Source organism: Ruditapes philippinarum, unplaced genomic scaffold (genome assembly GCF_026571515.1).
Source record: "Ruditapes philippinarum isolate M1 unplaced genomic scaffold, ASM2657151v2 ctg1637_1_1_1_1, whole genome shotgun sequence".
NCBI lineage: Eukaryota > Metazoa > Mollusca > Bivalvia > Venerida > Veneridae > Ruditapes > Ruditapes philippinarum.
This window is the reverse complement of record NW_026864156.1, coordinates 183,691-209,530: the sequence shown is the minus strand read 5'-3', so window position 1 is coordinate 209,530 and position 25,840 is coordinate 183,691. Positions and strand designations below refer to the sequence as shown.

At 32.3% G+C, this 25,840-nt stretch overlaps 2 protein-coding genes across 2 annotated transcripts in view; one reads left to right on the top strand and one right to left on the bottom strand.

Annotated features, from left to right (window-relative positions):
- LOC132724635 (intermembrane lipid transfer protein VPS13C-like) overlaps window positions 1-6,444 on the top strand; it is a gene marked incomplete at its 5' end in the record, with an annotated part of 117,375 nt that extends 110,931 nt beyond the window's left edge. Inside the window, 2 exon segments of the mRNA XM_060709571.1 lie at window positions 1,203-1,329; window positions 1,990-6,444. Coding sequence (XP_060565554.1) covers window positions 1,203-1,329; window positions 1,990-2,109 — 247 coding nt within the window.
- Window positions 6,445-8,184: 1,740 nt separating this feature from the next.
- LOC132724634 (DNA polymerase theta-like) overlaps window positions 8,185-25,840 on the bottom strand; it is a 32,358-nt gene continuing 14,702 nt past the window's right edge. Inside the window, exons 16-31 of the mRNA XM_060709570.1 lie at window positions 23,944-24,262; window positions 23,188-23,431; window positions 20,768-21,003; window positions 17,458-20,580; window positions 16,992-17,129; window positions 15,038-15,188; window positions 14,300-14,448; window positions 13,724-13,936; window positions 12,991-13,118; window positions 12,131-12,373; window positions 11,587-11,716; window positions 11,048-11,224; window positions 10,688-10,872; window positions 9,037-9,148; window positions 8,430-8,690; window positions 8,185-8,204 (exon numbers count right to left, since the gene is read on the bottom strand). Of these exons, the coding sequence (XP_060565553.1) occupies window positions 8,185-8,204; window positions 8,430-8,690; window positions 9,037-9,148; window positions 10,688-10,872; window positions 11,048-11,224; window positions 11,587-11,716; window positions 12,131-12,373; window positions 12,991-13,118; window positions 13,724-13,936; window positions 14,300-14,448; window positions 15,038-15,188; window positions 16,992-17,129; window positions 17,458-20,580; window positions 20,768-21,003; window positions 23,188-23,431; window positions 23,944-24,262 (5,829 nt within the window). The remainder of the gene's footprint in view (window positions 8,205-8,429; window positions 8,691-9,036; window positions 9,149-10,687; window positions 10,873-11,047; window positions 11,225-11,586; window positions 11,717-12,130; window positions 12,374-12,990; window positions 13,119-13,723; window positions 13,937-14,299; window positions 14,449-15,037; window positions 15,189-16,991; window positions 17,130-17,457; window positions 20,581-20,767; window positions 21,004-23,187; window positions 23,432-23,943; window positions 24,263-25,840) is intronic.

Genomic DNA, 25,840 nt, shown 5'->3' with positions numbered 1-25,840 from the left:
ATAAAAGGAGGAAATATTGACAATGGGGAAATAATTCCCTCTTTTCTTTGTTCTTTTTATGCCCCCACAATGTGGGAGCATATAGCGTTGCACTTGTCCGTCCGTCCGTCCGTCAGTCCGTACGTCCCGAAATCTTGTGAACGCAACTCCTCTTAAACCAAATGGCAGATTTTGCTTAAACTTACAGGGATGAACAACCTTAATGTGTAGATGGTAGTAAAGGAAGGAATTTTTGCTGCGACCAAATTTAACAGAATTATGGCCCTTTGTTGATTTTTTCACTATATAGAAATTTTGTGAACGCAACTCCTCTTAAACCGGATGGCAGATTTTGCTTAAACTTACAGGGATGAACAACCTTAATGTGTAGATGGTAGTAAAGGAAGGAATTTTCGCTGCGACCAAATTTTACAGAATTATGGCCCTTTGTTGATTTTTTCACTATATATTATGTAGAAATTTTGTGAATGCAACTCCTCTTAAACCGGATGGCAGATTTTGCTTAAACTTCCAGGGATGAACAACCTTAATGTGTAGATGGCAGTAAAAAAAGGAATTTTTGCTGCAACCAAATTTTACAGAATTAAGGCCCTTTTTTGATTTTTTCATTATATACTAAGTAGAAATTTTGTGAACGCAACTCCTCTTTAACCGGATGGCAGATTTTGCTTAAACTTCCAGGGGTTAACAACCTTAATGTGTAGATGGTAGTAAAGGAAGGAATTTTTGCTGCGACCAAATTTAACAGAATTATGGCCCTTTGTTAATTTTTAGTTTTCAACTTGTGGCACATTTAGTCCAAAAACTATTTGACCTAGAGTCATAAGATTGACAGAACAGTGGCGTGTGGGGGCATCCGTGTCCTATGGACACATTTCTAGTTTTAATAGAATCGTTTTATACAGAATTTATTTTAGTTTGATTGTGTAAGGAGCAATAAGCTTATAGACACACTCACAAATAACTCCTGGAACTAACCAGTACTTAGCAATGAATCTAAAGTTTCTTGCTCAAGGGAACAACGGTTTGCCCCTGACAGGGTTTGAAAAGAATCTGAAATCTTACTGATACAGGGTATAATTATAGATTATGATATCCTGTATAATCTTACTTTGTTGTTATTATTCCTAGCTATTTTTACTGAATGGAAAAAAGTGTATTTGTCATATAAATATACTAAGTGTAAAATGTACATATTTCAGGAATATACTGTTGCTACAGAAACATCGTTGCTGGGGAGGCTGGGATATTGAATGGGAGGTCAAAGTTGAGAATATACTTGGCTTCCCTGCAATAGTTAACAATAAACTTGTGTTCAAGGTCAAACATGTAAGTATAACATAGAATTCAATGTAAGAAATTACTGGTATGTGAGGAAATACAGTGTGAAATATGTATATTTTTATTAAGTAACAACTTATTATTGAGGTTTACACATTTTACCTCCTCATCTTGCATGCGTGCCTCAGTGTAGTGATTACAGCTTGGAATGAAGAGGTGTTTATAAAGAGGTGTTTATTGTTTCCTCATGTCAGAATGTTTGTAGATCTTTTTCTTTTGTTACTAGATATTCCATTAAACATAGATGGTTGACAGAGGTCAGTGGAGATAACCTCTTGTATTAGCTGCAGTATCTGTAGGGCCAATTTCTTGAAGAACTTAGGCAGAAAAAAGGTTCCCACACAATATGTAGTCTTATAGAGAACAGTTGCACCTACATTTATTAAACTTGATATGATCGCTTATTGTCATTGTTTTTAGTACAAAGTGAAGTGTGGTTTTGATCATTTACAATTGATAATGCTCAAGGTGGAATTTTAATAATGAAATAGAAAAACGGGAATTACTAAAGAAAGCTGCTTAAAACAGCAAAACTAAATACGCTTGGTTTGATTGAGCCTGCAAATGGAGGCTTATTATAAAAATTAACTGCCATTTTAAGCTATGCTTTAAGATAAACATGTGTACATGTTTTTTTGTCTATCTTAGGATGAGACAAGTGTGAACATATTTACTGGAGAAGAACAAGAGATATGTTGTGAGGATAAAGAAATGTTGAGATGGATACAACAGAGGATTGAGAATCTCATGAAATATAAACAGAGATGAGGCAATTAATTTCCAATTACCTGATGATATGAGGCAATTAATTTCCAATTACTTCATGAGATGAGGCAATTAATTTCCAATTATTTCATGAGATGAGGCAATTATTTCTAATTACCTGATCAGATTAGGCAATTAATTTCCAATTACCTACATATTTTATATACAGGGAATATAATTCCCAGGATGTTAGACTTGTTTTATGAACATTCCACTTATATTTTAGAGGAGAGGACCAGATGATGCTTAAAGCATTATTTATATTTAAAGATATACATTATATACATGTAGTTATGTGCTTAGTATAACAAGATATAGTCTTATGTTTACAAATTAAAGTTAGTCTGATATTTATGTAAAAATTGTTAGAAACAAGATTTTCTTTATTAATTTTGTAACATGTTACCTAAAATGCTTTTAGGATTTCAACAATTTTAATCACTTGTATTTTTACGGGGAGTGAGGGGGGATGCATTGTTATTTATGGTGGTATGAACTTCTGTTATAATTATTGATACACGTTTGAAGATTGAAGGGTTATATAATGTTCTATTGAATATAATAAATGTATAAGAGTATAATACTGGAGATTTTGTATCAGTAAGTCATTGTAAGTAACGGGTAATGTTTTTATCTGATTGCCAGTCATAATGTTATATATACATGTAGTCTCATTAATATTGCCAGTCAAAACTGGTTTATTCCAGAAGTTTATTGCTAGGCCATCTTGCACAAATTGATTTCCAAAAGTCTTTAATTAATTAATTATTAAATTAATTCTTTTGATAATTTAAAACTCTGACCACTGTCATTCATTTATTTCTATTTGGTCTTCCATAGAAATTACTGCTATCTATAAGAGCAGATTTACAGACTGCTAGAATAAGAATTTACAAGTAAGGGTATTTTTGTGTTCATTTTTTGTTTCAGCTCAATTATTTTGGTATTTATACATGTACATGGGTTTTAACTTTATATTTATTTGATTAGGAAGTTTTCTTACACTATCTGCTACTGTAAACTACTGATATATGACTTTATATGAAATTCTTTAGTCATTTGTACAATTCCTGTTATTGTGAAAAGCCATTTCAGCTTGTCTGGCCGGGCTCAGTAATGACTTGGGACATTTCAGCCTGCACATCTTTACAGTCTGGCCGGGCTCATTTTATGACTGGGGTCATAGTGAAAAGTTATTTCAGCATGTCTGTACAGTGTATGGTTGATGGTGTTGTCTGTTCTATTTTAGTAAATTGATTATCCCTTATATTGGTACCTGATAGTTTCTAATTCAATGCAGGGTAAAGCAATTACAATAATTAACCAATGTCATAGTCCAATTAAAGAAAAACTTTAACATTATGTTCAATTAAAAAAAACAACATTAAGAAGTTTTCAGTGTAATTAAAGTACTTTGAAAGGTTGAAAAATATTTTTGGAGTCAGTTGAGTATGTCTTGATGACAATCTTTAGTAGTAAGTTATGTTTAATATCCTTCCAGTGTCACTTTTATCAGTCAGTGATGAAGTTATTTAACTTTCTTGTAGTTATACATAATCATAGAAAATGTAAAATAATTAAGAGAACAGCAAGGCTGAAAATAAAGGTGTATATACCATTGTTAAATGTCTGAAAAATTACATAGGTAGACTTTATATTTGCTATAACCAATGTTGAATATTAATGACAATTCAGCTAAAAACTTACCTAAGAGAATAGGACACAGGGAACAAAAAAATTTACCTAAAGAAAAAAAACACCCATCAAAATTTAGCACTTTAGCTATTATAAAAAACATTTTGAAATTTTGTAGGTCTTTGATTTAAACTAGGCATTTTCTTATAGTCACTGTGAGTTTAATCGTTCTGGAACATTTCCAGCTCGCATTTAAAGTTTTCCAGAGTTTAGGGAACTCATTTTGTTCAGGGATTACATAGACTCACGCAAAGCAGTGGTCCACAGTTTAATGATGCGGGTTAATCTGTAAATCAATTAACGTATTGTGTTTATTTCATGTAAATCAATTATTATATTGTGTATTTCATGTAAATCAATTAACATATTGTGTATTTCATGTAAATCAATTAATGTATTGGTGTAATGTATTGGTATATCATGTAAATCAATTAACTGTTGTTTTTATTTCATATAAATCAATTATTAAACTTATTGTACTTTTTATGTACGTAGATCTGTTTAATTGTTTTGTTTATTTTATGCGAATTCACATGAATGTTTATTGTTGAAAACAAGCAAATCAATGTTGTATATATTTGATGTATATAACCTGCATAATTTGTTTTCATCTAAATCAATTACCAGTTTTGTGCTTATGTCAAACATTTACATTTAATTTAGCCTTTATTTCATGTAAATCCGGGCATTCATGATCAATTTTCATGTAAATCTACTACAAATAATTTTACTCTTATTTTATCAAACATTTTGTGCATTTTTCATTGTGTATGTATATCATGAAATAAAAAATCAATATGACAACATACCTTTAACATGTATTTGGACAAATTATGTGTTTGGTGTCGTGTTTTTTAGTTTCTGTATTCAGAGATATAAGAAGGCTAAGCTCCTGTTGTGTTGATTATAAAATAAAGTCCTCGTATTGACATTTTAATTTTTAATTAGTGCCAATGCATTGTGCAATATGTATACAGTATAAGTGTAATGATTATCAATGTATACATTTTATATTTACCTCATGGTTCTCGTGTTTTATGGTATTTATCTTATACTTTTCATTCTGTATTTCATTTTGCTTTAAACTAGCTTGTAATGCTTAAGTGAAATAAAAATCAAGGTTCTATTCTGTTCATTGCTTTAATACAAGTCACATGTACAGTAGAATGTACTTTGTAGTTGTAATATTGGGTTCTTACAACAATCATCTGTCACACAAATTTAAATTAGACTAAATCTGCAGGATACAAGTTTCCTCTAAATTGCACTTCTACCATGACAAGATTTAATCTTAATGTTGTTTTCTTAGTATTTCATTAAGAACCTTTTTCAGACTTGTTTATAACTGGTATATTATGTCAATTAATTTTGAAAGTTGTACTCTGTTAGGATTATTTTGTTATATACATGTACCTGTGTTTGATACATTCCAAATGTATATCTATGTAACAGTTGATGCAAATATTTGATGTAATTGCTTTAACAAGAAAGTTTAGCTGGATGTGCTATCCTGTCATTCTTTTAACATGCCAAAATATAATCGATATTGTACATGTTCATGCTGTAAATATTGTAAACTTATGTTTGTAGTTTTATATTGAAATAATTTTTTTGACATTTTCTTTAATTTTATAGTATGAAGATAAAAGAAATGTATGAATTATGAATTTTCTAGAAATGTTATTAAATTTTTGTTAAACAGAAAGAGAAGGCAGTAATGGTTACAGCTAGTTGTGTAAAATGTCAGCAGAGTACCGCATGTTTTAAGTAAAATATACATGGGTAAAAGGTCAGTCTGAAAAACAACTTGCCGTCTACCTGTGCACCTTTGAGAACCTTATGTAAACGACTGCGAGAAAATATATTATTGAACTTTGTTATAAAGTCTTGCTGTGCCATGATATTTGGTCTTGCACGTTTTCACAAATGTACAAATTTGTATGAAATATATTATGTGTGTAATTGCTTAGATTATAGGCCAGTTTGACGGTTACTATATTTAGTCATGATGCAACACTGTGTTGGCATTACTACATATATATTTAATGATGATGTAACATTGTGTTAATGTTTCTATATTTAGTGCTTGTGTCACATGCTTTATTATAATTTATTCTGTGATATTTTCATTTCTCTATTTACACAGTTGTTGGTACGTTTGTGTTGATATGTTCCAGGTATGCTGAGGAAAATGTTTATCCTAATCCAGTGTAATAAAGTTATATAAATAATATATATATATATATACAGAGAGAGAAAAGACTAAATAATTAGTTTTATTAAGAGAAAAAAAGAAGCTTTGGTCACAATACCAATCAACTTAAAACATACACATTTAATTGTAAAACCTAACTATTCTTTTTTTATATATAAAATCTTGAATCTGGTAAGCATTCTTTAATTAAGAAATAAACAACATTCTCACGTTTTGGAATATTTGTTAACATAATTTTAAAAATATTGTTCTATCTCTTTTAATTAATATCTTTTTCATTTTAAAAAGGTAAACTAATTTTTTTAGTGGAGGGAATAATTATATTTTATCAGCAGTTATCTTGTGTTATTTTCACTATTTTATTAACTATTCTAAATATTGTTACTCTTATTTTGTTGAGATTATACCAATAAATATATGGTGAAATATTTATAGTTGGTGATTTATTTTGGTTGGGTTTGAAGTCTTTCAGACACTGTTAAAATGGCAACTGTCGGGTATTTCTGGTGGAGGTATACTGGAAACTACCCATCATAAGTTGTAATCATTAAAATTGTTTCCTTTCATAAAAAATACTACGTAAAAGACATTATTTTAATTGCTAGCTTTGATTTTCATATTACTTTCATTTGTCAAAGTTCATTTCAGGTTTTCAAGATGGGATTCTCTAAAATGTCAAGCTTATAACTAAATTCATTTGTTGACCATCAATATATTAGAGATGTCTGCTATTGTAATTATCTCATCCAATATGACACATCTCCAATTATAAGGTATTAACTGTTTCATATGTATCTTGACCTTTCAAATATTGACCCTAAACCACGCAATATCTGATATTTCAAAAGTACATTTCTGGGCAGAATTTTCCAATGTGACCTTGGCCATTGCCAGCACTCCAGACAAAAGTTGTTTTTACTATATGCTCTATAAAGACTGAATGAAATTGCAATTTTCTAAACAAACACACACACTTAAATAATTTATTTCAACATATACTTTGAATTTTGACAACAGTGTATGTAATAGTTTTCATGCAAGATTCAGCAGAAAGACCATGGCTACCAACAAATATTAGTAAAACAAATAAACCAGGTTTTCTCTCTTTCAATATATAGATTTTACAGAGAAGCATAAAAAACTAAGTTGTATGGATAAACAAAAATATTTATTTCATTTTTTGGTTTTAAGCAAATTTAACAAACTGACATCCAATAAGTTAACAGTGATTAAATGATATAAAGACAATTTATAAAGAATTCACTGCATTTAGTGAACAACATTGGTTGAATAATTAAAATAAAATAAATCAGTCCAACAACTTTTTTACAATGGTACATGATAAAATTACAAACAAACAGTCCAAATAACTTTTAACAAACAATAGTTGAAGCATTTTACAAAGAAAATGTATTGTTAAATCAATTTGCTTCAATTATTAAAATTATAAGTTGTAATAAGCGGGTAAATAAACAAAATGATATCCAGTAAACCATAGAATATGTAACATAATTCTAATAAAAATGAGGTAGAAATTCTTTTTGACATAATTATGTTAAAAAAAAGTGTAACCACAAATTTAATTTCTGCAGGCCATATAGAACCGTTTCATTTCGAAAAAGTATTTTTATGAAATATAAAACTAAATCCATGTGTTGTTCAAAAGGTAAAGGAAAGAAACAAAAATTTTAAAGTGACAAAATTTTCGGGGAAGAAAACAAAAATTTTCTGTTTGAAAATATAAAATGTAAAAGGGTTTTCCTGAGTTTGGGTTAACTTTTCAGAGTTTAAATTTTAAGTTTCCCCCAGTTTGGGCCCAAACTTTGATCGTAAAGTATTTTGTAGCCCCTCAAAAAAGGTTGCACATGTGAACATGAGATTTGTTACCTAAGATTAACTCTCAGTAGCTGTAACAAAAGGGTACCCTCCATTGGTTGGTTTTTTAAGGAGGGGTTTAACCTGAAATAGCCTCTTATTATGAGAAAAAGTTTCCCTTACCTATGAAAAACTGAATAACTGAAAAAATTTTACTACCAAGTAAATTTCTCCTGACCACTGAGTAATCTGAATAACTGAAATAAAATAAATCTACTGAGTAAAATTCCCCTGACGGCCTAGTAATCTGAATAACTGAAATAAAATAAATCTACTGAGTAAAATTCCCCTTATCACTGAGTTAACTGAATATCTGAAATAAAAATATCTGAAGTACCAGGACCTTTAAGTTAATGTTATGTTTATGAAAGTTAGTGCACTATGGACAAAGAAACAAATCCTTATCATCAAGTCTATGTGTATGGGTGTAAATTGTACCAGAATGAAAATATCTTACTGTAATGGTTATGTTTAGGAAAATAAAATAAAATCTTAACACTATATTCAGTATTAAGTTTATCAAATAACAAAATCTTACCACTAAGTTTATGTTTATGAGTATACTGTGTATTAGGAAACATTTCTGCAAGCCTTTCATCTATCTTGATCATGGCCATTTTGACAAGGTCAGCAGCAGAACCTTGCACTGTGGTGTTTACTGCCTGACGTTCTGCCTGGGCACGAGCATGAGGATTTGTACTGGTGATTGTCTGAAGATAGCGTTTACGACCAAGCATGGTTTTAACATATCCATTTGTCCTGCAGTCTTCTACAGTCTGTCTAAGGAAAGTTCTCATTCCTGAATAATACAATAACAATGATAGATAAACAATTATATATATAGTGTATAAACATCAAATAAACATCCAGTCCTAAACAGCTAATAATATATTTACCTTTACTTTACAAGATTACAAATTATTTCCATTGTTTATCTGTGTTGGGTGAGGTCTTGACTTTTGAAAACTTGTAAAGGTTTTTTATCAATATTTCAAAAATAAAAACAACTATAGCCTGATACTCAGTTTGAAGAATGCATTTAGAAAAAGTTAAGTTTGATATTTGTTATATTTCATCAAGCACATAAATACAATTGACTTTGTCTTGAAATGAATTTAAACTGTAGAATATATTTAGTATATTACCAGGATATTTTGCCTTGAATGTTTCTATAAACACTGCAGCATCATTCTCCTCTACATCTAACTGTTCACCAAGAGCCTTTGCACCAATACCATATATCATACCATAACATACCTGAATATTTAAACATACCATATATCATACCATAACATACCTGAATATTTAAACATACCATATATCATACTGTCACATACCTAAATATACCATATACCCTGTCATTACATACCTGAATATTCAAATATACCATATATAGTACCATAACATACCTTAATTTTTAAATATACATATATCATACCATAACACATCTAAATATACATATATCATACCATAACACATCTAAATATACATATATCATACCATAACATACCTAAATACACTTACATATATCATGTCACAACATACCTAAATATACCATATATCATACCATACTATAACATACCACATATTATACCATAACATACCTAAATATACCATAGTTCATGTCATTACATACCTAAATATACCATATATATATCGTACCATAACATACCTAAATATACCATATATCATGTCATAACATACCTAAATATACCATATATCATACCATAACATACCTTAATATTTAAATATACCATATATCATACCATAAAATATCTTAATGTTTAAATATACCATATATCATATCATAACATACCTAAATATTCAAATATACCATACCATAATATACCTAATTATTTAATTTTACCCATGAAATATGGTGCTATATCATTCAAATATATTTCATATTTTTTTTAAATAAATATGAAATATAAATATGAAAGTGGGCGGAGTCAAAACTCATATTTACTTTAAGGGACTTCTTTCGCCATTTTGTTTGAAAAATCTGATAAATACAAAACAACTTTTTGTTGAATTTTGCTTTGAAAACTATCTAGAATGATAGAAAATGGTCTAACTAAGAAAATTAATCCGAACACCAATATCTTTAATTATGTTATAAACGCTGTACAGACGTTTAAACAGTTGTTTACGTGACGTCACCATGTAGCGCCAAATATCGCGTGCAAAACAAGACGCAATAATATATTACTGCGCTATGTACATTTGCTGTTGCGTAGCAAGAATTATAGTTCGTAACCATTTTTCTTTGAAAATGAAATTAAATAAAAAGGTTATTTTTTCGATTTTCGTGAAATATGGTATATATTTTCACTCAACATGATAAAATGCCACATATTTTCACTCGCCGTCCCGGCTCGTGAAAATATGTGGCATTTTATCATGTTTCGTGAAAATATATTCCATATTTCACTCAAACGAAAAAATATCCTCTTAATATACCATATAATATCATAATTACCTAAATATTTAAATACACAATATATCATACAATAACATACCTAAATATTCAAACATACCATACCATAATGTACCTAAATATTTAAAAATACATGTACCATATATCATACCATAACATTCTACAGTTAGCACATTAGGCTACTCTTGGTACATGGAAAGGTTTAACAATAATAGTGTTTAGAAACAAATAACAGAGCACCATAAAGGCAGGCAAAATACACCTTGTGTGTTTAGAAACAATGGAAAAATATAAAATTTTGATAAAGTTCAACTATCAAATGAATGTAATGTATTAGTTATAAAATGCAGTCTCACTTGTTTAGCTTGTGCTCTCTGTTCTGGTGTAACTTGCTCTGGTTTGATGTTTTTCCACTGAGCTGTGATCAACTTAAACACGTCTCCATCCTTGTTTAATATACCAATTAACTTGGGATCTTTAGACAGGTGAGATATCATACGTAACTCTAGCTGAGAATAATCTGCTGCCAGCATAACACCACCTGGTCATCAACATGTTAAAATAGTTATAAATTAAAGCATATTTTGAGACTTTTATTTCTCTTACAACAAAATTCTTACATTAAGAAATTTGCAAAAATACTTCTGAGAGTCAAATTTGGTAAAATTTCAAATGTCACAATTCTTTAAAAAAATCCAGTCAGAATGTTATCTTACCTTTAAAAGGTATGAAAGCATGTCTCATACTAACACAAAACTGGGAACCAGTGTTTTCTTCTGTAACCATGGCAACTTGCCTCGGACCAATTATCTGTCTGAGCTTAGAGTTACCTGCCCTTGTTCTTTTACCAACTGGAGCAGCAGTGTTTGGAGGTGGACTTTCACCTATCAAATCTAGATTACATAAAACATCAGACTTTAGTACTGTTATTGTCAGCATTAAAACAATTTATTTACATTGCAAATCTTCTTCTTTAAAAATTAAAGTACAAATTTGTGCTCTAATTTTACTTCTTTTTCATTAAAAGTAAGAAAAAATAGTAAATATGCATAAAAAATAAATAGCCTTTAGCACACCTGGTATATAACATTTCACATTGAACACATGTACCAGAGCAAAGGAAAATTCATGATTAAAATACTCAGGTACACCTTTTTGCATGACATGATGTTATCGAACTGTAACACTACAGTCAATTTATGATTATCATTAGGATTTAAAATACCAACAAAAAAAACAACGTTACAATACATGCCTGGCAGGAGGATATCAAAATCTTTGGGTACATTCTGTAGATTGGGTTCTGTCATGCTTACTCTCCCTGTTGCCGTGTGAAGTTGACAATCTCCATAGATACGATACATTGATAACCAATCACAGAGAACCTATGATTAAATCATACAAACAGATGTATATATGTTGTTTGGTTGTGGACTCTCAACTTCCTTATATTTTAGTTTATACTATTTATAACATAAAATGCAGCATGATTTGATTAACAGCAGATACTGTGATTTCTTTAAGTCCTGGGTAACAACAAACACTATGACTACGACCAACTATTCTAAAAATTTTGACTTTCATGTCTGATGCTGTAGTTACATGATAAACCAATATAAAAACTATAAAAGTTACAAAAAGATAATTCCAAAATTCTCTGTTGTTACAGCTCTTTTAAGATACACACGCATGAACTTATAAGCATTTATAAAAAGCTTTTACAAAGTAAGCAGGTTCTTGTACTAAATGTTCAAATTTTGTTCAATTGCAAGTTGCGAGTTGAAATCTTCAAAATTTACCTTTTCTTTCTGTAAAGGAAATACTGTTTTAGTGAGAGCATTAGTTATTCTCCTCCATTCTAGAATGACACCAGGCAGGGGGTGGAGCTTCTTTAACTTCTCTAGTATATCTTTAGATGTGCTGTACTGAGGTTTGCCCCGCCCCCTCCTTGGAGCACCGCCTCTTTTAGGAGCTAATGATCTAGGGCCATGAGTAGATGTTGGATCTCCATTGGGTGGTAATTGTAACTCAATAAACAAAACCTATAAATGTACAAATTATCATAATAAATATATATGAAAATGACATCTTCAAATTGGATTAGTCCAAATAGAATTATTCTCCATAAAAAATTCAGATATTGATAAAAACAATAGAAATGCATCATTTGTATATTCTTATAAATATTCCTTAAAAGTTCAAAGTGATTCAGTATGAACATTAAATTAATGAGTAATATTTTGTTCTAGAACAATTAATTATCTGCTATATAAATATGTGTTATATCTGATCAAGTATCTTGCACTTGCCAATAACATCCATATAAAATTCTATTGTGATTGGTTGTGATGTCTACTACTAAATACTATCAAAGTATTTGTTTATTAAACAACAGATCTTCCATTATAGACCAATTAACATTACATGAAAAGCTGCATCACTAACCATGTTTGTTAGTTAAATGCTGTCTCTAACTACAATACTTTCAGATGTTAGGAATGTTAAGACATGTATCTATTTTGTAACTAAGAGCCTGACAACTCATACCTAAAATAAATGGGCAGGCTTCAAATTGTCTATATAAGGAGGTGTGACAAAGGATAAAGTATAAAAGGAGATAACAAAGGATAACTATAAAGGGAGATAACTATTATCAAACCTGGCCAACATCTTCAGTAGCTGACAGTGAGAATGGATGGCCAGCTAACATATAAGCTTGTTCCTCAAGGGCAGATAACTTTGCTGTCATAACTGTCTTCTGATTCTCACTCTCATCTTGACTGAACCCTGCAAGGGGAGGTAACTCACATTAAAATAATCTACTATATGAATAAATTACAGCAGAATAAAAGAATTGTCAATGTATCAGAAAACTACATGTCTTCCAGCATGCACATATCAATGATAGACTTGGACAAAGCTAAAGAATATGAAGCTAAATATGTATTCTATAATTCAGTTGTTAAGAGGTTATATCTGTAATAACTATCACAGTAGATGTTGCGTAAACATGTCACAGTCATTTATTTAATGATCACAAATAGACATAGAATGTGTAACACATGCACAAAGAGTGTAAAACTCATTTAAACATAGATCTACAATAACATAGTACTGACATTTACATTGTCATTAAAACTCTATGATTTTCATTATGTTTCTTTTAAAGCACCATTTCAGTAACAAGGCTATTTCCAAGAACATTTATTTAAGGATTTTTTATCACAATATTTATAACAAATTCAAATTATTCCAATAAAAAATTTTACGAAGTAAATCAATTCACCTAAACCCTAACTTTAACGAAAAATACCAAAAAATCATTTGCCTTTCTACAAATAATTTATACTATAAAATCATTAAAATGTAAAATATCTGATCAATGTACAAACCAAACCCATTAAGTTCCATCCTACACAATGTGACAGCAGATGGCATCTCAACGTCTGTAAACACACTGTATATCTCCTCTTTCTCTAGACACGCCCTGAAATACTCCCCTAGGTGTCGCACCAGTACAGCCTCCGTCGTGGCACGGTACCTGCCTGAACCTGGGTTCTGAGGGCTCATACCCAGACTGCTTACACCTATACCACCACCTATACCTGTACAAGTCATCAAACATTCAATATCAATGAGTTAAATACAACACTTTATTTTTTATTATAATACTGACTTTTTTGGTTTCATCCACACATTATGTAATTCATTGTGAAAACAGAGATAAATATAAAAAAAAAACCTATTTTTGTAAGGTACAAGCTAGTTTGAACAAGTGCAAAGATTTTACAGCTCCAACAACTGTAAACAAGTACAAGTAGTTTTCTTAGGACCTAGCCACTTATATATATTTGTACACTGATAAAACTTTTTCTTTTAGCATTTAAAAGATATGACATTAAATTTAATAAACTTTGTTTTCTGATTCTTCTTAAAAATGAAATTAAAGTATGGAGGAAGGGATATACCATGTAACATATGAACTTCTGTAGGTAACAGATTAGTCACCATACGATGAAGATTTTTCTCCTTTACTCCAGGATCTAACATCCAGCATGCCACCTTCGGGTCTTCACATTGTCCCTTCGGAGTAAAACCACAACCTTCTGCCAATGCCCTGTAATATATCATAAATTCATGTAAACTTGTGGCTTACATCACTTTATTCATCCTCACACTATAAATTCACTGAGTTAAAATACACACTGGTTATTAACATTATCATAGTTCAAAATCGTCAACAAGATTTGACATTATGGCTTTTGTTCTACTTTAAAAATGCAATAATCAACTTTCAATCTCAAAATAAACCCCAGTTGCGCACAAGCAAATTGGATTTATACTGATAATTTATATTTCTGAAGGTTTCTAAAATCACATGGTTACAGTTTTGTTAAGACAGAAGTGAAAGGTAATGGATAATGGAATTCATGTACATAAAATGTCCAAATCAAAATACTTATTCCATTAAGGATATGCATTTCACAACATTAATTGACAAATTATAGAAGACTAAAACATATCTCATTTAAACGCAAAATATCATGGGATTTGGACACTGCCCATAATGTTATGATAAAACCTGTATATACTTGGAAGGGGTTCATCAACAGCCTTTTATCTCTGCTCAATAAAACCATCAGTTGTCTTTTCCACTTTTTAAGTCCTATCAATAGACTTTTATTACTGATAATTTTATAATTTACCTATAATGAGTTTTCACATCAAACATTGCCATGGTTACAGGTTGTTGTTTACAGACAGCTTGTTGTAACACAGATTTCACAGCTTTAATTCTGATTGCAATACTGATATCAGTATCTGAAGGGGGCGGGGCTAAAGTGTCATCTGGATCTCCTAGGAAATAGATAAAATATGCCTCATTGTGTTTGAAATTATTAGCAGCCATATTAACAAAGTGCAACAGTATTTTACAAAGTGTATACCAAAGAAATGTTCAGTTTAATTTTACAACAACAAAAAAAAAAGTATTAAAAAAAAAAGTATTATTTCCCAAAATGACGAATTAAATATAAAGTCTCCTGCAATTACTAAGCGCCCCCCATGGATAAGATTCATAGGGCCATATAATCTGTACAGCTAGTGAGTGTAAACAAAAAAATGAACTAAGGAATAAAGCTTGAGGTTGTTCATGAGTCAAGAACAAACCTTGAGGTATTCATAGGTAAAGTTCAAACCTTGAGGTTGTTCATTAGTACAAGTATTAACCTTGAGGTTGTTCATGATTAAAGTACGAACTTTTAGGTTGTTCTGGAGTACAAACCTTGATATTGTTCATGAGTAAAGTACTAACTTTGATGTGTTCATAAGTAAAGTACTAATCTTGAGGTTGTCCATCAGTAAAGTACTAACCATGAGAAAAGTATGAACTTTGCTGTTGTTCACTAGTAAAGTACTAACCTTGAGGTTGTTCATCAGTAAAGTATTAACCTTGAGGTTGTTCATCAGTAAAGTACTAACAATGAGTAAAGTACAAACCTTGAGGTTGTTCATGAGTGAGTACAAACCTTGCTGTTGTTCATGAGTAAAGTACAACTTTGAGGTTGTTCATAAGTAAAGTACTAACTTTGAGGTTGTTCATAAGTAAAGTTCTAATCTTGCAGCTGTTCATCAGTAAAGTAGTAACCATGAGAAAAGTACTAACTTTGCTGTTGTTCATGTGTAAAGTACTAACTTTGAGGTTGTTCATAAGAAAAGTATTAACCTCAAAGTCCTTCATCAATAAAGTACTAACAATGAGTAAAGTACAAAACTTGAGGTTGTTCATGAGTAAAATTCTAACCAGGAGGTTGTTCATGAGCAAATGTACTAACCTTGAGGTTGTTCATGACAAACGTTCTAACCTTGAGGTTGCTCATGAGTAAAGTACTAACTTTGAGGAGCACAAACCTTGAGGTTGTTCATGAGTAACGTACTAACTTTAAGGTTGTTCATGAGTAAAGTACTAACCTTGAGGTTGTTCATGAGTAAAGTACTAACTTTGAAGTTGTTCATGGGTAAAGTACAAACCTTGAGGTTGTTCATGAGTAAAGTACTAACTTTGAGGAGCACAAACCTTGAGGTTGTTCATGAGTAACGTACTAACTTTAAGGTTGTTCATGAGTAAAGTACTAACCTTGAGGTTGTTCATGAGTAAAGTACTAACTTTGAAGTTGTTCATGGGTAAAGTACAAACCTTGAGGTTGTTCATGAGTAAAGTACTAACTTTGAGGAGCACAAACCTTGAGGTTGTTCATGAGTAACGTACTAACCTTGAGGTTGTTCATGAGTAAAGTACAAACCTTACTGTTGTTCATCAGTAGAGTACTAACTTTGAGGTTGTTCATGAGTAAAGTACTTACCTTCAGATTGTTCATGAGTAAAATTCTAACCAGGAGGTTGTTCATGAGCAAATGTACTAACCTTGAGGTTCTTCATGACAAACATTCTTACCTTGCTCATGAGTAAAGTACTAACCTTGAGGTTGTTCATGAGTAAAGTACTAACTTTGAGGTTGTTCATGAGTAGTAAAGTACAAACCTTGAGGTTGTTCATGAGTAAAGTACTAACTTTGAGGTTGTTCATGAGTAAAGTACTAACCTTGAGGTTGTTCATAAGTAAAGTACTAACTTTGAGGTTGTTCATGAGTAAAGTACAAACCTTGAGGTTGTTCATGAGTAAAGGAGATATAGTAGGCATCTCTATTTTCCCAGGAGACTGCCAGACCAACTATATTTATACCCAGGCTTTCCACTGATATACCACTGTCCTTCAAACCTTGCCTTGCTGGTGTCTCCCCTAACAAATATACAGAAAATCGACTTTAATAAGTAAAATGTATATACACTTCATTATATTTATTGGGTATGTTTCATTAATTTGTCAAAAATTTGGCACTTAATCAGTAACTGACTAAACAAATACCAAACTACATCTTATTTTTCCAGACTATATGTTTGAGTTCAAGGTAGAAAAATGCACAAACATATACATACTTTGTAATATACCACATTTACATACAAGTATTACGATTATAAACATTCATATTGCATTGATGACTATATATCAATATATGTTTGCCTTATACAATATGACATTATCTAATTTTCTACATTTGTATACATACCTTGTTTGAAGTTACCTCCAATACCCCCACCAGGACAATCAGGTGCTAATCTCTCACATGCCAGTGATATGGCATACCTTGACTTTGTCCTCCACTCCATGATAAATGTTTTAAACAACCTCTTATCACCACATACATCAATGATGCTAAATGATGACTGTGTTAATGTAATTCCTGATTGATCCGGATCTATGAACGAGGGTGACAAAAAATCTTCATTTTCATCATCATTATCATCACTTTTATGATCTTTGTCATTTTCTTCTGTTTCCACAGGTCTATTGTTAGCTTCTGTTTCCTTTCTTTCATTTCCTGTTATGTTACTTTTAGTTTCTTCATTAATTAGATTTGTTGGATTTGCTTTATTATTAGCAGAACATTCATGTTTGTCCATATCTTTTGACTTTGTGCTAACATATGTCTTTTTATCAGTAATTGGTTTCTTATTAGCATCTATTACAGTGTTATTAGTTACTGCTGGTTTGATACCATTTACATTGTTTGGCTCTTTGACATCAATCTTATTTTTTACGTAACTTTGCTGACTTTTGTTTTTCTGTCTAATTTTTGGGCTGAATGGAGAAACAGGTGTTAGTTTCACTAGAGGAGACCTAGCAGGTGTTCTAACTGATGTAAGTAGTGAACTTGTAGGTGTGTCATCTGGAGGGGTTGGTGGGACACAATCACTCCCTGTACTTGTGTTCATCTCACACACAGATCCTCTCTTTGACTTCCCAGAAACAGGAGTCACATTGTCTGTACTTTTTCTTTTCCTCTTTATTCTATGATCACTTTTACTCTGATCTAAATTGTTTTTATCATTGCCTTCAACTTTATTAGTTCTGTTATTATGTTTTACCAAAGCTTCTGGTGTGGAGTAACCAACATCTTGGATTTTCTGTATCTTAGTGTCTTTAACTGCAGGGCTGCATCTCAATCTCTTAACAGCCATTCGCTTTGGTGTTACAAACTGTTCTTTCTCTAAACTTTTACTCATTTCTAAATGTTTACTGTTAATAGATAATGATTTATTTATCACAGTATGCTTTGACTTCATTAAAGATTCAAATTTTGAATTTTTATCACAGAATTGCTTTTGACTTTTATCTATATTGTTACTGCTATGAATTTCTACATTGGCTGAGACTTGTTTATCTGAATGAGAAGGATGTGGTGTTTCAATGGGCTCGTCCAGAACCTTTTCTACCATTGAAATAGTTAATGAATCTCCAAAATTATCTTCATCATCACAGTTTACTTCATTTACAATGTTTCTGTTTATATGTTTTGCTTCAGTTTGTGTTGGTGCATCAAATGTAGATGAAAAAGATTCTCCCATCTCAAGAGCCATAGCTAAGTCCTCATGTAATATTTCAGGACATTTCAATCTAGCTGGTGCAGGGCTGGAAAACTGACCTAAAACATTTAATTGCTGTCCGATGGCAGGAAAGTTAGCAGCACGAATACATGATTTTGACATTGATGCACCATGATTCTGGATGTGTTGTTTTGTTACAACATCAGCAGCATATGGAACAGCTTTGTCCACATCTTCAAAACATTTTTCTTGTCCACTTTGGTAAGGAATGTGCAAATCTTGGTATGAGTCGTTAATATCTCCCACTCTCGAATCATCTGACAAAACAACTCTCTCATAATTACTGGCAGCAACCAAGTCACATGATTGGTTAAACATGTCTTCACTAGAGCACTGAGATATGTTCATGTCCAATGCATTATGGGATACATCAACATCACTACCACTGTTTGACACATTAAACCTAGCTCCGTTATTAGCATCTAGAGTAGATCTGTTTCTTAGAATCTGACTTTCATGTGAATTACAAGCTGGCTTTTTAAAATGGTCATTTTCCTGAGCTGGTTCACAAGGTAAAATTTTCCCATTAGATAAATCAAAACTGTCCATTTCAAGGTCTTCTGAAAATAATGCTTCAGTTAGTGCATTTTCATCATTATGATTATCATTTAATTGTTTAACTTTGACATTCTGCTCTTGCACAATTTCTTCAACAACTACTGATATTCCAATTGTTCCTTTCTTGTTTTTTGAATTTTCTAAACTGTTTAAACTTTGAGTATCAATCATAAAGCTCTCTCCAAAATCATTTTCATCAACTATGTCATTTAAAGCTTGGCCAGTTTCACCAGACACTGTATGCTTAGATGTATCTCCTTCATTCTTGGTATTCAGATCATGTAACTCTCTTTCTTCATTATTTTGAACTTTTGCAGTTTCTGAACAAGCTTGTATTCTATAGTTGTCATTTTTATGTTCTTTTTGTAACCCTTTAACATATTTGTTTTGTATTCCAATAAAATCAGTTTGATTTTTATTTACTGTTGTTTGGTTTTTTACAGGTATTGTCCTTGAAGACTCTTTATATCTGATGGTTGGTTTATGAACGTTACTGTGTCCCAACTTTCCTGTAATATCTTCAGGAGACACACTATTTGCTGCTTCATTCACAATATCACTTGATAATTCACTAATTTCTGTATTGATTAATTGTTTTTCATTTTCTTTATTATCTTGTACACTAACAGATATTTGTTCAACTGTGTTACTTACCGGGCTTTCATGACATATACCTGCATTTGAAACCTGCAGATTATTGAAATGTTCTGGTATTTTTTCAATAATGGCAGTTGTAACTACTGAAGTCTTTTCTTTAGTAGATACAATTTTGTTTCTTTTGTCCACTTTATTAACTACATTATCTTCATTTAGTTCCATGGAGTGTCTACAGTTTTTCACATTTTCATTAGTAATTTTACTGTCCTTAGATTTATAATTTGATAACACACTTGGTGTTCTATCTTCAATTTCTTGTTTCTTTAATTTAGATGACATATTCTGTTTATTTGAAATTTCTTTAGAACTTTCGCTATCATTAATTGATTTATTGGTGGCTACATCTTTACAGGACTCTGTGTCTTGTTTTGTTGTGGCTTTAACCTCTTCTCTGCTTTCTATATTTGATTTATTGTTAGGAGGGGAAATAACACATGACGAAGATGGTTTATTGGATTTGTCTCCCTTGTTTGGTGGGCTCTTATTTTTAATTGTTTTGGAGTTTAGCCTTCTTTTATCTTTTCTTGTGGCTTAAAAGAAAAACATATTTCTGCCTACATAAAAAATATCATTAAAGAAGTTTTGCAAAAATTGAATTTATAATCCAATAATATTACTTGCACAAAAACTTCAGCTTTGAAAAAACTTATTCATTAAATCTTTATTTACAAATGGTAAGTACAAAAGCTATTAATATTAATTAATAAATCCACACACCTGCTAATGGACTAAGAAGTACTGGAGATTTTAAGACAGGGGGAGGTTCACTATCACCTTCCTTCCATTGTATACCCAGCCCCCCTAGTTCCTCCTGTATGATTGACTTGGCCTCACTTATTATAGCTAATGCTGCCTCGTACTCTGTCACCCCTTTACGCCCCGTCAGGAAGATACACCGGGTTTTACGTCTCTGTTCTGCCTCCCACTCACTCTCTGTATCTTGCTTTTTGTTACTGTTATATAACTGATTCATTAATATTAAAGAAATATGAAAGACCTGTTAACTAAGTATTGGTGCCATTCATTGGAAGATCTTTTCATACTTGTTGTTTTATTCAGTATCAGTGTTTTGATAAACGTTTCCTTAAATCTTGACTCATAGCATTTTCTATAAAACTTTACATTTAAATGTTATACTCTTAGTAAGCCAATGTGGATTGATAAACCCATCGAATAGATATCAAAGGCACATAAGTATCACATTTATTGTAACCCAATTTATATTCGCGAATACAAATTTTCGCGTTTTGCCGAGGTCGGACATATTCGCGAATATTAATTTCCGCGTTTTCTTGATTTCCGAAAAAAAAAATTCGCGGATTGGAAAGTCCGATGGGGCCGTAAAATCCATAAGCCGACTATTAATCTTTAATAATTGAGGTCATTATTGGTGTCTTAAATGGGATAAACAATACGCTAGCCTTATATTGTATTGGTAAGTGAATTGTTATCACAATTCAGCGAAACATTTTCTCTATACTGTATATGTACATGTACGCATCGTTCGTCTTCATGTCGTTATAAAAAATAAACCCTCAGAATGCAGGGATGTTTCGGCATCGTTTTTGCCTGATCATGATCTGGAAAGCAACTGAGCTATACAGGCTGTTAAGTTTGACGGATAAAAGTCGATACTAGTATGAAACCATCTTGTATTTCACTGTTTGTAATTATGTACACCAATTACCCTTTTGTGATGCTCGATAGGTTTAAACCACCTTTGTCTTAACAATTCACTGAAACAATTATTTAAAAGGATCCAAAAAACAATAGCCTTTTGTGATGCTCGATAGTTTTCCCACTTTTGTCAAACGATTTATTCAAACATTTATTTTATAGGGTCCAAACAGGTCGAGGTCACTGGACTTGAGGACAAAAGGCAAATTACTGCACTTCTCACCTGTACTAAAAGCGGTATTCTACTGCCTCCATAGACATAGAGTTCTTTTGATATTTATAAAATAGTAGTAGTTTACTTAGTTTGTGTTTTTATTGCTTTATGGCAATATTCATAACAATTTATTACTTCCTAACAGGTGCCCGTAAAATTCGAATATATCCTGTCAAGTAGTTTTGCATGAACAACGTCTAAAATAAAAATTTCTCTCAAATTTATTCGCGAAATCGTGCGGACATATTCGCGCAAACAAATATTCGTGCTTCGTGGAAATCCGCGAATAAAGCGAATATTAATTGGTCGCGAATATTCGTTGGGTTACAGTATCCATGTTAAGTTAACCTACTATTTTAAACTCAACAGGATAAAACTTTTAACCCTTAACATGCTGAAATTCTTTGATGGATTTGTCTGGAACTATCAATGATCAAATTTAAGTGATATCAGGATGAACTAGAAATGTGTCCATAGGACACGGATGCCCCCACACGCCACTGTTCTGTCAATCTTATGACTCTAGGTCAAATATTTTTTGGACTACATGTGCCACAAGTTGAAAACTAAAAATCAACAAAGGGCCATAATTCTGTTAAATTTGGTCGCAGCAAAAATTCCTTCCTTTACTACCATCTACACATTAAGGTTGTTAATCCCTGGAAGTTTAAGCAAAATCTGCCATCCGGTTTAAGAGGAGTTGCGTTCACAAAATTTCTACATAGTATATAGTGAAAAAATCAAAAAAGGGCCATAATTCTGTTAAATTTGATTGCAGCAAAAATTCCTTTCTTTACTACCATCTACACATTAAGGTTGTTCATCCCTGGAAGTTTAAGCAAAATCTGCCATCCGGTTTAAGAGAAGTTGCGTTCACAAAATTTCTACATACTATATAGTGAAAAAATCCACAAAGGGCCATAATTCTGTTAAATTTGGTCGCAGCAAAAATTCCTTCCTTTACTACCATCTACACCTGAAAGTTGTTCATCCCTGTAAGTTTAAGCAAAATCTGCCATCCGGTTTAAGAGGAGTTGCGTTCACAAGATTTCGGGACGTACATACGGACGGACAAGTGCAACGCTATATGCTCCCTCATTGTGGGGGCATAAAAATTAAAGCTGATCAGCCAACAGTATAGAGCTTGGTCAGAAGCCTGGCTGTGAAGGTTGGCCTGACTCTAGAATGGTGGAAAAGGCTAACCACTTCGGTTTTCAGCAGTTTAGAGGTTTAAACCAGGACATACCTTTGGAAAGGAGCCGAGTTCTTCAACAATGCCTCAATATCAGCAGGATGGGCACTAGCCAGGGCTGCAACAGTTTGATACCCTCCATTGTACATCACCCTAGCTCGCTGTCCATTGAGAGCAGAGATTCTAACTAAATCACACAGTTCTCTCTGAACGCCAAACGTCAGACGATTCTGGAACTGTGACAGGATTAACTCAAGGTTGGACCAACCTAGTCTAGCACAAAACACAGTTACCATACCTGTAATTAATATATTGATTCTTTTTAAATGTCAGTCAATCTGTGATGTTTTTCTGATTTAAAAACTGCTGCTTTTTCCTTTACTTTGTGAAAAATGATATATTTTGCTTTAAGTTAATAAATATTTATCAAAGTTTGTTTGTGAACAAATCTGTCATGATTTCAAAGTTTCTATATTCTCTACTTCTATGACTTATCTCACCAAGATCTGATTGTTCTAAGATCTTGCCCAACCAGTATAACTGAGACTGTTACAGCACCAGTGTGACGTTATATGCAATCACAGAAAATACTTGTTTTGCAATTAGTTATTTGAAAGTATGTGTATTAACAAGAGCTGTCCATTAGACAGCACACGTGACTAGTCTAGGTGCTTGACAGTAAGAAAAGAGGCATAACTCTGTGAAAAGGAAAGTCAGGGTGATGGAACCTGTGACCATCATGTTATAATCTCAATAAAATAATGTGTGAAGTTTCAACCCAGTCAAGTTAAAAATTATCTGTAACTTTACCAGCAAATGTAGCAGCAGATTGTTGTAGGGACTGTAACTGTCCTTTGTTACAGTTGTATTTTCTTGCTACCACACCAAGTGGGGTTTCTTGTACTAGATCATGGAGCACCAGTGCAGTATAAAACCTCTTATGTATTGCAAGCAGCTTCATCTGGGCAGAGGTTTTTGTGAGTATCCGGCCTCGTACCGCTTTAGCCAGGAATGATTCTTGTATACCAACCAACTCAGCTACCTTCCTCATACCAAGTGTTAATGTCTCCCATATACTGAAGTACTGGTACCAATCTATAGAATCTATCTGAGCATATATAGGCGTCACCTAAACATGAAAGTACAGAACATTCCACATGTCAATTAAAATACATGATGTATTTCAAAAATAGTTAAGGAATAAACTTCTGTAATCATGAACTAGATTAAATAGATTAAACAAGAGGGTCATGATGGCCCTGAAGTCTCTCACCTGTATATAGGCCCCCGGAGCGGGGCCAGTTTAAACCCCAGGGCTTTTATTTGAACAAACTTGGTAGACACCCATTAGAACATGTAGAAGATATTTCATGCTTAACATCTAAGGTCTAGCTGGTCAAGTTTTTTTCTTTACACATATAGTTAAAAACAATGACACACCTGGGGCAGGGCCAGTTTTGACCCAAGGGCTTTTATTTGAACAATCTTTGTAGACACTTACTAGAAAATGTTTCATGCTTAACATCTAAACTCTAGCTATTCGGGTTTTTTCAAAGAAGACTTTTAAGTTTTAGCTAAACACATATAAGGAAAATCAATGTCAGCCGGGGCGGGGCCAATTTTGACCCCAGGGCTTTTATTTGAACAAACTTTGTAGACACTCACTAGAAGATGCTTCGTGCTTAATATCTAAACTCTAGCTATTTGAGTTTTTTCAAAGAAGATTTTTTTAAATTTTTGTATAACACATACAAAGAAAAGGAATGACCCCCAGGGTGGGGCCTATTTTGACCCTAGGGCTTTTATTTGAACAAACTTGGTAGACACTCACTAGAAGATGTTTCATGCTTAGTATCTAAACTCTAGCTATTTGGTTTTTTTCAAAGAAGATTTTTTAAGTTTTTGCTATACACATATAAGGAAAATCAATGACCCCTGGGGCGGGGCCAATTTTGACCCCAGGGCTCTTATATGAACAAACTTGGTAGACATCCATTAGAACATGTTTCATGCTAAATATCTTAGCTCTAGCTCTTTGGGTTCTTTAAAAGAAGATTTTTTAAGTTTTTACTATATGCATATAGAGAAAATCAATGACCCCCTGGGGCGGGGCCAATTTTGACCCCAGGGCTTTTATTTACAAACTTGGTAGACACTCACTAGAAGATGTTTCATGCAAAATATCTAAGCTCTAGCTCTTTGGGTTTTTTAGAAGAAGATGTTTAAAGTTTTTTCTTTTGGTTGCCATGGCACCCAGAGTTCTGCATGGAATGGAATTCTTTGAACAACTTTGTTAAGGCTTCACACAAGGAACATCCCTGCAAAGTTTCATTATGATCTGCCTTATGGTTTCAGGGGAGATGTCGTTTGAAAAGTGTGAACGGACGACGGACGACGGACGACAGACGAGGGACGAGTGATCCTAATAGCTCACCCTGAGCATATGCTCAGGTGAGCTAATGATAAAAACTAGAACTGTGATTAAAACTAGAACTGCCACTGTCATGGCGTGAATACCCCCGCATACCACTTTGTCAGAATCAACAGTGGCCATTTAGAGCTCAAGGACAACCACCCTGCCAAATCTGAGGTTACTAAGCCAGTGCATTGCTAAGATATGTATTCTCCATGCTTCAAATGTGAAAATTTTAAAATCAAGTTTTTTTAGTCAAGGCCCCTGTGACCTTGACCTTTGACCCAGTGACCT